General features: G+C 44.6%; 1 protein-coding gene and 1 long non-coding RNA gene across 5 annotated transcripts in view; one reads left to right on the top strand and one right to left on the bottom strand.

Moving 5' to 3' along the window:
• Positions 1 to 12,727, top strand: part of LOC137647147 (uncharacterized) — a 550,063-nt gene that overhangs the window by 518,960 nt on the left and 18,376 nt on the right. For both annotated transcript variants that reach the window (XR_011045538.1, XR_011045537.1), the window contains 2 exons: positions 10,231 to 10,384; positions 12,011 to 12,254. This is a non-coding gene — a long non-coding RNA (uncharacterized lncRNA). The remainder of the gene's footprint in view (positions 1 to 10,230; positions 10,385 to 12,010; positions 12,255 to 12,727) is intronic.
• Amacr (Alpha-methylacyl-CoA racemase) overlaps positions 11,631 to 12,727 on the bottom strand; it is a 302,904-nt gene continuing 301,807 nt past the window's right edge. For all 3 annotated transcript variants that reach the window (XM_068380418.1, XM_068380417.1, XM_068380419.1), the window contains exon 8: positions 11,631 to 12,207. In XM_068380418.1, coding sequence (XP_068236519.1) covers positions 11,911 to 12,207 — 297 coding nt within the window. In that variant the 3' untranslated portion in view covers positions 11,631 to 11,910. The remainder of the gene's footprint in view (positions 12,208 to 12,727) is intronic.

Here is a 12,727-nt window from a genome sequence, read left to right as displayed (position 1 = left end):
TCAGAGAGCTGAAAGCGAAGAGTGCAGTGGGAAGTGTTAGTGCTAGTGATGTGCATAGTGTCAGTGTCAGTGTTGCGCATGAGGGTACATCTGTGCGTGCCAGTCGTCCTCCCAGTCCGGGACCTCTTGCAAGCTCCCAAGCCCAGGGGAGAAGCAATGTCGAAGGACCAAAGGGTTCGGCAGGCCTTGATCGGCGCACGGATGTATCCTCAGTGGTTGCGGACGTATCTGTTAAGGATCGTCCCATCCACATACAGACGAATGAGCCCTTACATTCCTCGTCTGTGGAAGAGGTTTCCAGGAGGAAACGGTGGACCAAGGTCTCACGACCGCTCAAACGTAAGGTCCCTTCCGAGCTTGTCCAACGGCCCAGGTGTAGCCACTGGGTCAGTTCGGACTCGCCACAGTCATCTGATGACTGCACACCTCCCAAGAGAGGTAGAGTGGTCCCTCAACAGGCTACTGCTCCGTCTGTTGTTGCTCCAACCACAGTAGACCCTAAGTGGTCCATGCTGCAGACTATGCAGTCTCAGCTTGCGGCTTTCATGCAGGAGTATCATGCCGAGAAGGTTAACACCCCTCCTGTTAGCCTACAACCCGCAGAGGTTGTGCGCTCAGCAGATACTGCGGCTGCCTGCTCCCACACACCACCTGTGAGAGCTCCTCCGCCGATGCGCAGTCCTCCCTGCCAGACGCATGTTCTTGCTGCACCATCTGCTAACATGCGTGAGCTGCCGCATCAGGAGTTGCCGGGTTCCAGCACTATGCGGCATTCTCCTCAGCCCATGCAGCATGCTCTGCAGACCTTACAGCATGCTCCGCATACCATGCAGCATGAGCCGCATACCTTACAGCATGCTCTGCATACCATACCGCATGCTCCTCAGCCCACCGCAGACCCTCCCTCACACCAGCCCTCTGCTTTTGTTGTTGCCAGCTCGCAGACTGTCCAGCAGAGGCATGATGTTGGATCCGCAGGTACGCATGCACCCGTTCTGCAGGATTCAGCCGGTCAGCTTGCTGCTCTGCCTTTGCCACTCTCAACTCAACTTTCGGATGATGATGTATCGGATGATGAAGCTGCTCATCTGGATGAACCTCACTCTGATGTTGAAGGACACAAGTCTTCGCCACCTTCCTTAGACTTTCGCAAGGTCCTTGCTTTGTTCAGGGACTTGTATCCTGAACATTTTGTGTCTGCAACCCCTCGTTCTCCTCCCTCCGAGTTTGCTCTGGGCATGCAGTCTGCTGCGCCTGCCTTCACCAAGCTTGTTCTCGCCAGATCATCTAGGAGAGCTTTGAGGGTTATGGGGGACTGGTTGCTTTCCAAGAAGCAACTGGGAAGGACCTCTTTTGTGTTTCCTCCTCCCAAGCTTGCTTCTAAGTCGAGCGTCTGGTATGCCACGGGAGAGGAACCTGGCTTGGGGGTTCCTGCCTCTGCCCAGGCCGACTTCTCAAGTCTGGTTGACTCTCCCCGCAGGTTGGCTATGAGACGTTCGAAGATCTGCTGGTCCTTTTCAGATCTTGATCATCTGTTGAAGGGAGTCTTTCGTGCCTTCGAGATATTCAACTTCCTCGATTGGTGTTTGGGAGCCTTAAGCAGGAAGACTTCCCCTTCAGATAAGGACTCGGCCATGCTGATCATGTCTAGCATGGACAAGGCAATTCGGGATGGGTCTGGTGAACTTGCGGCTTCATATGTATCAGGAGTCCTCAAGAAGAGAGAACATCTTTGCTCCTTCTTATCTGCTGGTATCACTCCTTGCCAGAAGTCAGAGTTGTTGTTTGCTCCTCTCTCCAAGTGTCTGTTTCCGGAGGAGTTGATTAAGGGGATGGCTGCCTCACTTATCCAGAAGGACACTCATGATCTGATGGCTTCTTCTGCACGTAAGGCTAAAACCTTACCTTCCGTGCCTAGACCCTTCCGCCCTGCAGCAGTTGATACACCTGCTTCTAGGTTCATCCCGCCCTTTCGTGGCAGAACCTCCAGCAGAGGAGGTACCCGTGCAGACAGTCACCGTGGCAAGTCCAAGAAGGGTTCCAAGTCCGCAAAAGGCAAGTTTTGACTGCCTTCCTCTCCAGACATCTGTAGGAGCCAGACTCAAGACCTTCTGGCAAGCTTGGGAGAGCAGAGGTGCAGACGCTCAGTCTGTGAAGTGGCTAAGGGAGGGATACAGAATTCCGTTCTGCCGCAATCCCCCTCTAGCTACATCTCCCATCAACCTCTCTCCCGACTACAAGGAGAAGGACAAGAGGCTAGCGTTGCAACAAGAGGTGTCGCTCTTGCTACAAAAGGAAGCAGTGGTCATAGTCCGGGATCATCAATCCCCGGGCTTTTACAACCGTCTCTTCCTGGTAGCCAAGAAGACAGGAGGTTGGAGACTGGTGCTGGACGTCAGTGCTCTCAATGCTTTTGTCACCAAGCAGACGTTCACGATGGAGACGACGAAGTCGGTCCTAGCAGCGGTCAGGCAGGAGGACTGGATGGTCTCGTTAGACCTGAAAGACGCATACTTTCACGTCCCCATCCATCCAGACTCCCAACCTTTCCTGAGATTCGTCTTTGGAAAGGTTGTGTACCAGTTCCAAGCCCTGTGCTTTGGCCTAAGCACGGCACCTCTTGTGTTTACCAGACTGATGAGGAATATTGCGAAATTCCTTCACTTGGCAGACATCAGAGCCTCCCTCTATTTAGACGACTGGCTTTTAAGAGCTCCCACAAGTCGTCGCTGTCTGGAGAATCTCAGATGGACTATGGATCTGACCAAGGAACTGGGCCTCCTGGTCAATTTAGAGAAGTCCCAGCTCGTCCCATCCCAGACCATTGTCTACCTGGGTATGGAGATTCAGAGTCGAGCTTTTCGGGCTTTTCCGTCGGCCCCAAGGATCAACCAAGCCCTAGAATGCATCCAGAGCATGCTGAGAAGGAACCGATGCTCAGTCAGGCAGTGGATGAGTCTAACAGGGACACTATCATCGCTAGCCCTGTTCATCGAGTTAGGGAGACTCCACCTCCGCCCCCTTCAGTATCATCTAGCTGCTCACTGGATAAAGGACATGACGCTAGAGGCGGTCTCAGTTCCTGTTTCCGAAGAGATGAGGTCTACTCTAACGTGGTGGAAGAACAGCATTCTTCTCAAGGAAGGTCTACCTTTGGCTGTTCAGACCCCCGACCACCGTCTCTTCTCGGACGCATCAGACACGGGCTGGGGTGCGACATTGGACGGACAGGAATGCTCGGGAACATGGAATCAGGAGCAAAGGACACTTCACATCAATTGCAAGGAGTTGTTGGCGGTTCATCTGGCCTTGATAAACTTCAAGTCCCTCCAGCTAAACAAGGTGGTGGAGGTGAACTCCGACAACACCACAGCCTTGGCTTACATCTCCAAGCAGGGAGGGACTCATTCGAGGAAGTTGTTCGAGATCGCAAGGGACCTCCTCATCTGGTCAAAAGATCGAAAGCTCACGCTGGTAACGAGGTTCATTCAGGGCGATATGAATGTCATGGCAGATCGCCTCAGCCGGAAGGGTCAGGTCATCCCCACAGAGTGGACCCTTCACAAGAATGTTTGCAGCAGACTTTGGGCCCTGTGGGGTCAGCCAACCATAGATCTGTTCGCTACCTCGATGACCAAGAGGCTCCCGTTGTATTGTTCTCCGATTCCAGACCCAGCAGCAGTTCACGTGGATGCTTTTCTGCTGGATTGGTCCCATCTCGACCTGTATGCATTCCCGCCGTTCAAGATTGTCAACAGGGTACTTCAGAAGTTCGCCTCTCACAAAGGGACACGGCTGACGTTGGTTGCTCCCCTCTGGCCCGCGAGAGAATGGTTCACAGAGGTACTGCAATGGCTGGTCGACGTTCCCAGGACTCTTCCTCTAAGAGTGGACCTTCTACGTCAACCTCACGTAAAGAAGGTACACCCAAACCTCCACGCTCTTCGTCTGACTGCCTTCAGACTATCGAAAGACTCTCAAGAGCTAGAGGCTTTTCGAAGGAGGCAGCCAGAGCGATTGCCAGAGCAAGGAGGACATCCACTCTCAGAGTCTATCAGTCTAAGTGGGAAGTCTTCCGAAGCTGGTGCAAGGCCAATGCAGTTTCCTCAACCAGTACCACTGTAACCCAGATTGCTGACTTCCTGTTACATCTAAGGAACGTAAGATCCCTTTCAGCTCCTACGATCAAGGGTTACAGAAGTATGTTGGCAGCGGTTTTCCGCCACAGAGGCTTGGATCTTTCCACCAACAAAGATCTACAGGACCTCCTTAGGTCTTTTGAGACCTCAAAGGTACGTCGGTTGTCCACTCCAGGCTGGAATCTAGACGTGGTCCTAAGGTTCCTTATGTCATCAAGATTTGAACCTCTCCAATCAGCCTCTTTTAAGGACCTCACATTAAAAACTCTTTTCCTCGTGTGCTTGGCAACAGCTAAAAGAGTAAGTGAGATCCACGCCTTCAGCAGGAACATAGGTTTCACATCTGAAACGGCTACATGTTCCTTGCAGCTCGGTTTTTTGGCTAAAAACGAGCTTCCTTCACGTCCTTGGCCTAAGTCGTTCGAGATCCCAAGCCTGTCCAACTTGGTGGGGAACGAACTGGAGAGAGTACTTTGCCCAGTTAGAGCTCTTAGGTACTATCTAAGAAGGTCAAAACCTTTACGAGGACAATCAGAAGCCTTATGGTGTGCCATCAAGAAGCCTTCTCTACCAATGTCTAAGAACGCAGTTTCTTACTACATCAGGCTTCTGATTAGAGAAGCACATTCTCATCTGAAGGAAGAAGACCTTGCTTTGCTGAAGGTAAAGGACACATGAAGTGAGAGCTGTGGCTACTTCAGTGGCCTTCAAACAGAACCGTTCTCTGCAGAGTGTTATGGATGCAACCTATTGGAGAAGCAAGTCAGTGTTCGCATCATTCTATCTCAAAGATGTCCAGTCTCTTTACGAGAACTGCTACACCCTGGGACCATTCGTAGCAGCGAGTGCAGTAGTAGGTGAGGGCTCAGCCACTACATTCCCATAATCCCATAACCTTTTTAACCTTTCTCTTGAATACTTTTTATTGTTGTTTTTGGGTTGTACGGTCGGCTAAGAAGCCTTCCGCATCCTTGTTGATTTGGCGGGTGGTCAATTCTTTCTTGAGAAGCGCCTAGGTTAGAGGTTGTGATGAGGTCCTTTAGTATGGGTTGCAGCCCTTTATACTTCAGCACCTAAGAGTCGTTCAGCATCCTAAGAGGACCGCTACGCTCAGTAAGGAAGACGTACTTAATAAAGGCAGAGTAATGGTTCAAGTTGACTTCCTTACCAGGTACTTATTTATTTTATGTTATTTTGAATAACTAATAAAATGAAATACGGGATACTTAGCTTCTTTGTTAACATGTGTGCTGGTCTCCACCCACCACCCTGGGTGTGAATCAGCTACATGATCATCGGGTAAGATTAATATTGAAAAATGTTATTTTCATTAGTAAAATAAATTTTTGAATATACTTACCCGATGATCATGAATTAAAGAACCCGCCCTTCCTCCCCATAGAGAACCAGTGGACCGAGGAGAAAATTAAGTTCTTGTTGACAAGAAGTACTTGAATACCTGACCACAGATGGCGCTGTTGAAGTACACCCCCACCTGGATAGCGATCGCTGGCGTATCCCGACCGTAGATTTCTGTCGGGCAACGGAGTTGACAGCTACATGATCATCGGGTAAGTATATTCAAAAATTTATTTTACTAATGAAAATAACATTTTTTTTACAATGTTGCCTACCTTTGAACTCTTGAGCGAACCAGCTTTAACAAATTCTAGGGATGTATTGTACCTATCTATCCTACACCAAACATGGCAAATAATACCAAAAAAAAAAAACAAAAGTGAAAAACATAGAAAATGGTAGAGCCTAAGAGTGTAGATGAAAGTACTCAGCCTTTGGAAGGAATAACCATCTAGAACTAAGGCAGTCGTATATTTGCCCAGGTTGCCCTGCCATATGGGTGCAATAGCTGCATGTATGGCCAAGAGAAAATTAAGAAAAGTAGGAGTATAGTATCTGGTAAGGAATTCTTTGGTTCTTTTGCATTAAATGGTTGAATCTGTCCCTTCTGAAGAAAGAACAGGAATGAACTTGAGATTAATTAGAATTATGGTATTTGGTATTTAGCAAATGCCAAAGATTTTTCTTGCTTATCCAGTTATAATGTAATCTTCTTGCCACTATTTTGGCTATTTCCTTAACTGAATATCAACGTTTTGATATTCAGTTAAGGATACTTGTATGGATTTTAAATGAGTTCTTTTTATTTGTTCGAAAATGTACAGTACAGTGTACTAAGTTTTCGTCCTTTGAAATAGAGAATGTCTTCAGCACACCTTGAGTGGCGCTTCAATTTGTTAGTGAGCTAGTTAACAACAGGTGGTAAACACGGGTGAGCAACCCCACTTAATTTCTTGTCAATGAATATTCATTTTTGTCTTTGGCTGCAATGATTTCGAATATACTTTTGTGTCATATTCAAGGATGTTTTATCTTATTCTTATTTTTTTCAGTTTGAATGGTTGAATGTTGTCTTTGTGTTAATCATGTATGCAAAGCAGGGTTTTCGCAAGTGTGGGGGAAAGGGTGGATGGTTCAATTGATTTGTCTAAACTGGTTGTAGATCCACACACTGAGCTTCTTGTAGGGGACATGATTGTTTGCAATCATCCCCATGTGCAGTGAGGACTGTGGCTTCTCGTTAAATGGCATGCTTATTCTTTGAGGAAGAAAACACCCAAGACAATAACTAAGAAACTGTACTGTATAACACTTTCTTCTCTTTGCAGTTCACCGATCATTGAAGCTTCTCGGTACAGTATAGTATAGGTTATGCCCCTGGCATATGCTTTAGGCCTAGGGAGAACTCTGATCCGCATTGGTGAATTATTCAAGGTTTAGTGGTTTGTGGAGTTCTCCTAGTGATTGCTGCACTCCAGCATGCACTGGAAGGCTTGGGCTTCCTTAGGGCTTGCACATAGACCTTCGTTATATTAATTTTGACGGTACCTGTTACTTATGCTGGTCACCTAACCCATGTATCCACCACATCTGTGCCCATCAGCCAACCCATGTATCAGTCCCCCTTGTGCCTGTTACTTGTGGCCCATGACTCGTGTTAACCCTGTGCCAGTAACTTGAGCCCCTGTGTGTGTACTTAGGCCAGTAATATATCTACTGCATCCTTTGTGACAGTGAACCTTGTGTTGTGATTCCTGTTAGAACAATCATTACAGTATAGTTTCTCCATTTGGGAGAGTGTCGTCGTTGATAGTCCTTTGATCTTGACCTCTGCTTGCAGAGCTTGAGGGGACAGTTTGTAAGAGGAAGAAGCAAGCTTACCCCTCTTCATCCACCTCTTGCTCCTCCTCTTCCTCTTCTGATTCTGTTACTACTGCTGAACTGTAGTATTAGCAGTCCAGGAAGGCCAGTGTTGAGGACTCTTCATGACAACACCTCTGTTTTGGAGGAGATGAACAGCTTCCAGCTGGTCCCCAGCCTTGTGAAACACAGTACCACAACCCAGGTGGCTGGCTTAACCCCAGTAGCCAGGTTGGCTGGAGATTACGCCTCTGTTCAGTGCCTAGCACTCTTTTAGTTGGCAGGTGTTGCAACTTTGCTGCTCTCTTTCACCTCTTCTGCCTGAATAGGTTAGTGGAATGCTTGTTACTGTATTCCGAATTAAGATGGCACTTCGAGGAGCCATGGATCAGCAGCCGAGGCGGCCCATCTTCAGAGTACCTGTAACTACTTCCATTTTGAAGGATCCTGTGCATTCACAGCTTTTTCAAAATCCCCTATGTGACCAATTCTGGAAGGGAAGCAGAGAGGGAAGGTAGATGAGCTACTGATTTTAGTCATCCCCCCCTTCTTGCTACTGGGAGTAGGGGGATACCTGTTATGTTATTAAAGAACCTGGCAGAGAACTGGGCTGAGCCCTGGGTAAAGTGTGTCCTTCGGGACGGATACATGCTACATTTTTTGGACACCCCCCCCCCCTATTTTGCAGACAGAAGTATTCTCCAACTATCCTCCAGTATCACTCTAAGCCCTAGCCTTGTTGACCAAAATGAAAGAAGAATATGTTCGTAGTCATGAGAAACTCATCTTCAGGCTTCTATATAGTCCACTTTTCTAGGTGAAGTCAAATGGGGGTTGGAGACTGGTCATTGACTTCTCTTCCCCTGAACCAGTTTGTACAGCAGACTAAGTTCATAAATGAAACTGTATGAACTGTAACAAGTTCCATTAGAGAAAGGGACTTCACACTTTCAGTGGATCTAAAGTATACATACTTCCAAGTACAGTACCCATTCATCAGTCCTTTCAAAATTACCTCTGCTTCTTCATCAATGATGTGGTGTATCAGTTTGATACCCTACGTTTTGAACTGTGCACTACTCCCCATGTGTTCACTGAAGTGTTTATGCTGGTTGCAGCTTGGGTCCACTTGCACAGGATACATCTTTTTATGTATCTTAATGATGGGTTGATCCTTGCTGCCTCGAGGTGCAGTTGCTAAAGGTTCATAATTTGGGAGAATTCTATTCTGGGTATGCCTATACCCAGCAGCAGCAAGTATTTCAATACGACCATCAGCAAACTCAGTAGTAGTGTAACCATTTCAGTGTAAGACGGTACTTCCAACTTGATGTTGGCAATTTTCTCGGCCATCTTTACTTGTTAGAAAAGCTTGTTCTTCGTGGGCACTGACGCCCGATATCCCTGAAGTGGTGGTACAAGGGTCGCTGGGTGTCCTCCAGGGAACCCCCGAGCTATTATTCTGTTCCAGTGGGGTATCAGGTACAGACCAGTCTTACTCGGTTGCTGAAAGTAGAAAACCTCGCCAAGGAAGTCCCTCTAGACTCCCCACCTTTGTACATGCAACTGTTCTCAGATCAGTCAAAGGAGGGTTGGAGCACACACATGGGTGTCTACACCTTGTGCTGGAAATGCAAACTATTTCTAGCATTTCATAAGGCACTCGGTAGTGCTGATGAGTGATAACACCCCCGTAATAGCTTACATCAGTAAGTAAGGAGGCATGTTAACAAAGCTAATGCACTTCTAGGTGGCATAAGATGCTTTTGAACCAGCAATCAGGTGCATCTCACACACTCTGTTGCCTAGGATAGGTTGTAGGATTACATTATCCCCTACATCCATGTACAGTGGAAATGCTTCTTATTTTGAGGTGCTTACCGGGAGTTGACCTCTTTGCTGCAAAGATAAACTGGAAACTCTTGGTGTTTTGCTCCCCAGTTCCATAGAATTACCTGGATGCCTACACCTTTCCCAAGTTTAAAGAAGCAGGGTTCAGTAATAATGCTCTCTAATCAACCTAAAGTTTTTGTGATTTTTTCGCTAATAGTCTCTCTCATTGTAGTACGAGTGTGAAGAAACCTAGTAAAATGTGGGCTTGTCCAGGACTGCCGGATCGACACTGGAACTTGAAGTAAGGTTGAGGTTGATCCTCACTGTATCTGACATGCAGAGGGCACCACTGCACTTCGGATTCCCCTTGTGTGTGCAGGGTGTGCAGTGGGCAAGATGTCATGGTAGAAAGAAGAAATCTAAGTGTGATCATTCTACCTCTGTTTCCTCTTCGAAACTAGGAAAGACTGTGACATCCTGAATACCAAAACTCGCTGCTCCGGCTATCCTTTGTAGCGAAAATTGAAGAGCACTGGAGACTTTGGTTTCTAAGAGCAAGTGTCCAAGGCGCGGTAAACTCCCCTGCTTCCACTAAAGAAACTGAGAGGCTTACACTTAAGGATGAGCCCCAATCTCCAGTTTTGGATATACCGGCTGTTGAGCAATCTCTGGCCGGAGATCTCTAAAATTTGGATGAGAAGCGCCCTGTTGTGCCATCGCCCTCTTCCCCGTCCATGAGCATTGACTCCTAAGACAGACTTTCTCAAAGTTCACTGCATATTCCTCTTGAGAGTAAGGGAAGCAAATTCTCAGGTTATAGCCCAGTAATCATCCTGCTTTGGTTAAGCTAGTGAAGAGCACTCCTGTATCTCTCCTGACTGAGGACCTTCAACTATTAGTCCTTTTGATGTTGCATTTGGTTTATTCTATTAATTGTATTATACTTTTTAATATTTTTTATTAATATTATGCTTCTCTCATCCTACTCATAATTTAGAACAAAAATTTAGAGTTACTAAATAGTTCTCTCTAATTCCAGAATGTTTGCATTGAGAGAGATTCGGAATTTTGGATTCCCTGATTAGCAAGGTTTTAGTGCAATCAACTTTGAAACTGATTTTTAAGCCGCCGCTGCTTTCAAGAATAACTCCAAATGGTGAACCATCATTAACAAGCATTAAGTAATACGAGAGGTTAGTCACCATGAAAACTTTATGGTCAGAAACTTACTGTTAAGATAAATTATGTACTCTATTGCCATTTCTGTACTTTCAAAAGTACAATTATGTACTGTACTTTTGGTTAACTACTAGACTCGTATGGCTAGCCCAAGAAAATAAAAAATTCTGCAATTTCAAAAACTAAAGGTCAACTCGTGTGCTTAGCATCAGAATTTACAATGTCACTTTTATAAAAATTAATTGACTGGATTTTTTACGCTCTCATTAAATGCTGTTCTGTTTTAATAAAATATTTTAAAAAGGGATTTTGACGAAGGAAAAATCTATTTCTGGGCGAGGGACCTGTGTCGCCCAGTGAAATGCTCCTTACAGCACCATTTAAATACTGCAAAATATACCAAAGAAAAAGGTTGCATGGAATGCCAGGAATAAACCCAGCTCGCTCACTCTAATATAGAGTGTCGGTATAGTAACTGGGGCGTGTTAGAACCACTACCAGAGGTCCCTTACCAATTAGTCCTCTCCTTCCTCAATATCCCCCGACACTACGAGGAGCCGTTCTACATCCGACTACTGCCCGCTACTACGACTACCCTCCCCCACCCCTACCACTACCCACGCTTCTACCCTCATTCCTTTCTAGCACAGCTAAAGCCCAGAAAATTTCTAATAAAAATAAAATTTACTTTACACCATCATTCAGTTTTAGAGATTCATCTGCAAAATGCTTTTCTTTGAGAAAGTCAACTTAGAAAATCTTTAATCATAATGTTCAGTGGATAAGGAAATTTGTTCATGTTTTTTTTCTCTTGTAAAATTTTGATGGTATTTCATCACAGTCATGGTGGATGTATGGAATTCATGCTATATGGCACTGCTATTGGGATTGGAGACCATTCAATACTGATGTGCAACTTGAGGAAAACTGCAGTTGCATGATGTACAAGCTAAAAGAGATTAAGCAGTAAGATGAAAAAAGCAATCCAGAACAGAGATGAAGTAGGCTAAAAAGTGAGCTCTTTTGAGCTGAAAGGACGCGGCAAGGATCTTTTATCAATGCTCTACCTACAGTTAACTGCATGGGTGTACTAACTACACTGTCAGTGTTGGATAAGAACTTATACTGATATATCAATCGCTGGTATCAGTAAGGTCAGACAATGAGAGCTATTGTCATTTATATTTTTTTAATTAATGTAATTTACTGTATGATAATGACACTATCAAGTAAAAAGTAATATAAAATCACACTTTTAGACATTTTTCTAAAATTTATTATGAAAAATATTCTTACAAATCTCATCAAAATATTCTAACCCACATAAAATATAAGTTACAATGAGGAAGTGACTCTACTGGCTCATAGACTGTATAAATCTCAATAAAAAAAAAGCATAATGGTAGACATAAACTCACTTGTTAATTATCCATAATTCCAACAACCATTAATCATAATTTCAGCTGCACAAACCTGTCATTTATTCAATATATACACCAATATTAGCACCATTACAAAAATCTATGGATAGAATTTAAACTTATAAATTTGCTTTCTCTTTTAGCTGCTCGGCAACATTGTTGCATAGAAGAGCATCAATTTCCTGTTTAGTGTATCCTAATTCATTCAAAACTTCACAGGTATGTTGGCCCACTTTTGGAGCAATTGCACCCTCTATAACAGTACCGGGTGTGCGTGATAGCAGAGGTGCTGGCTTGGGTTCAAAATGTCCATCCGAAGCCTTAATGAAACTTCCACGCGCAACATTATGAGGATGTAGAGGCGCTTCGTCCATGCTCAAAACTGGAGTCACACACGCATCTTTTCCTTCAAACACCTGAAAATTTTATAAATTTTAAGGATTGTAGTTGGCATGAAAACATGGTATTATTTACTAATAAATTTTTTCAAAATAAATTTACAACTAAAGTAATGCATGAAGAATGATGAGAATAATTTGGCTTGTTAATTTGTGCCAGTGTGATATAGAAAAATTAAGCAGCACTTTTTTTTATGAAAACTGTCAGCATTTTATGGTTAGTTACCTTGTGAATAAAATCCCCTCAATTCATTGATGAGGCATCGTGATCCTAAGCGACCTAACTTTTAAACTTCACATTAGTATTTCACATCATATAACATTACTAGTATCATTATTTACTAGTATCATTATTTCCATTATTTTGCTTCATTCAGGAGATATTAAGTACTGTACTACTTTTGAGAGATTTTGAGAATTTCTTTTTCTCTAAAATTGTACAGGACTACATGCAACCAAAATGATGTAAATTATATGTGAAATACTACCCTGGAAACATATACAACAGTTAAAATCCTCAAGTTAGAAACTAATTTTC

Source organism: Palaemon carinicauda, chromosome 9 (genome assembly GCF_036898095.1).
Source record: "Palaemon carinicauda isolate YSFRI2023 chromosome 9, ASM3689809v2, whole genome shotgun sequence".
NCBI classification, from domain to species: Eukaryota; Metazoa; Arthropoda; class Malacostraca; order Decapoda; family Palaemonidae; genus Palaemon; species Palaemon carinicauda.
Note: the sequence above shows the minus strand (reverse complement) of the source record. Positions and strands in the feature narration are given on the sequence as shown.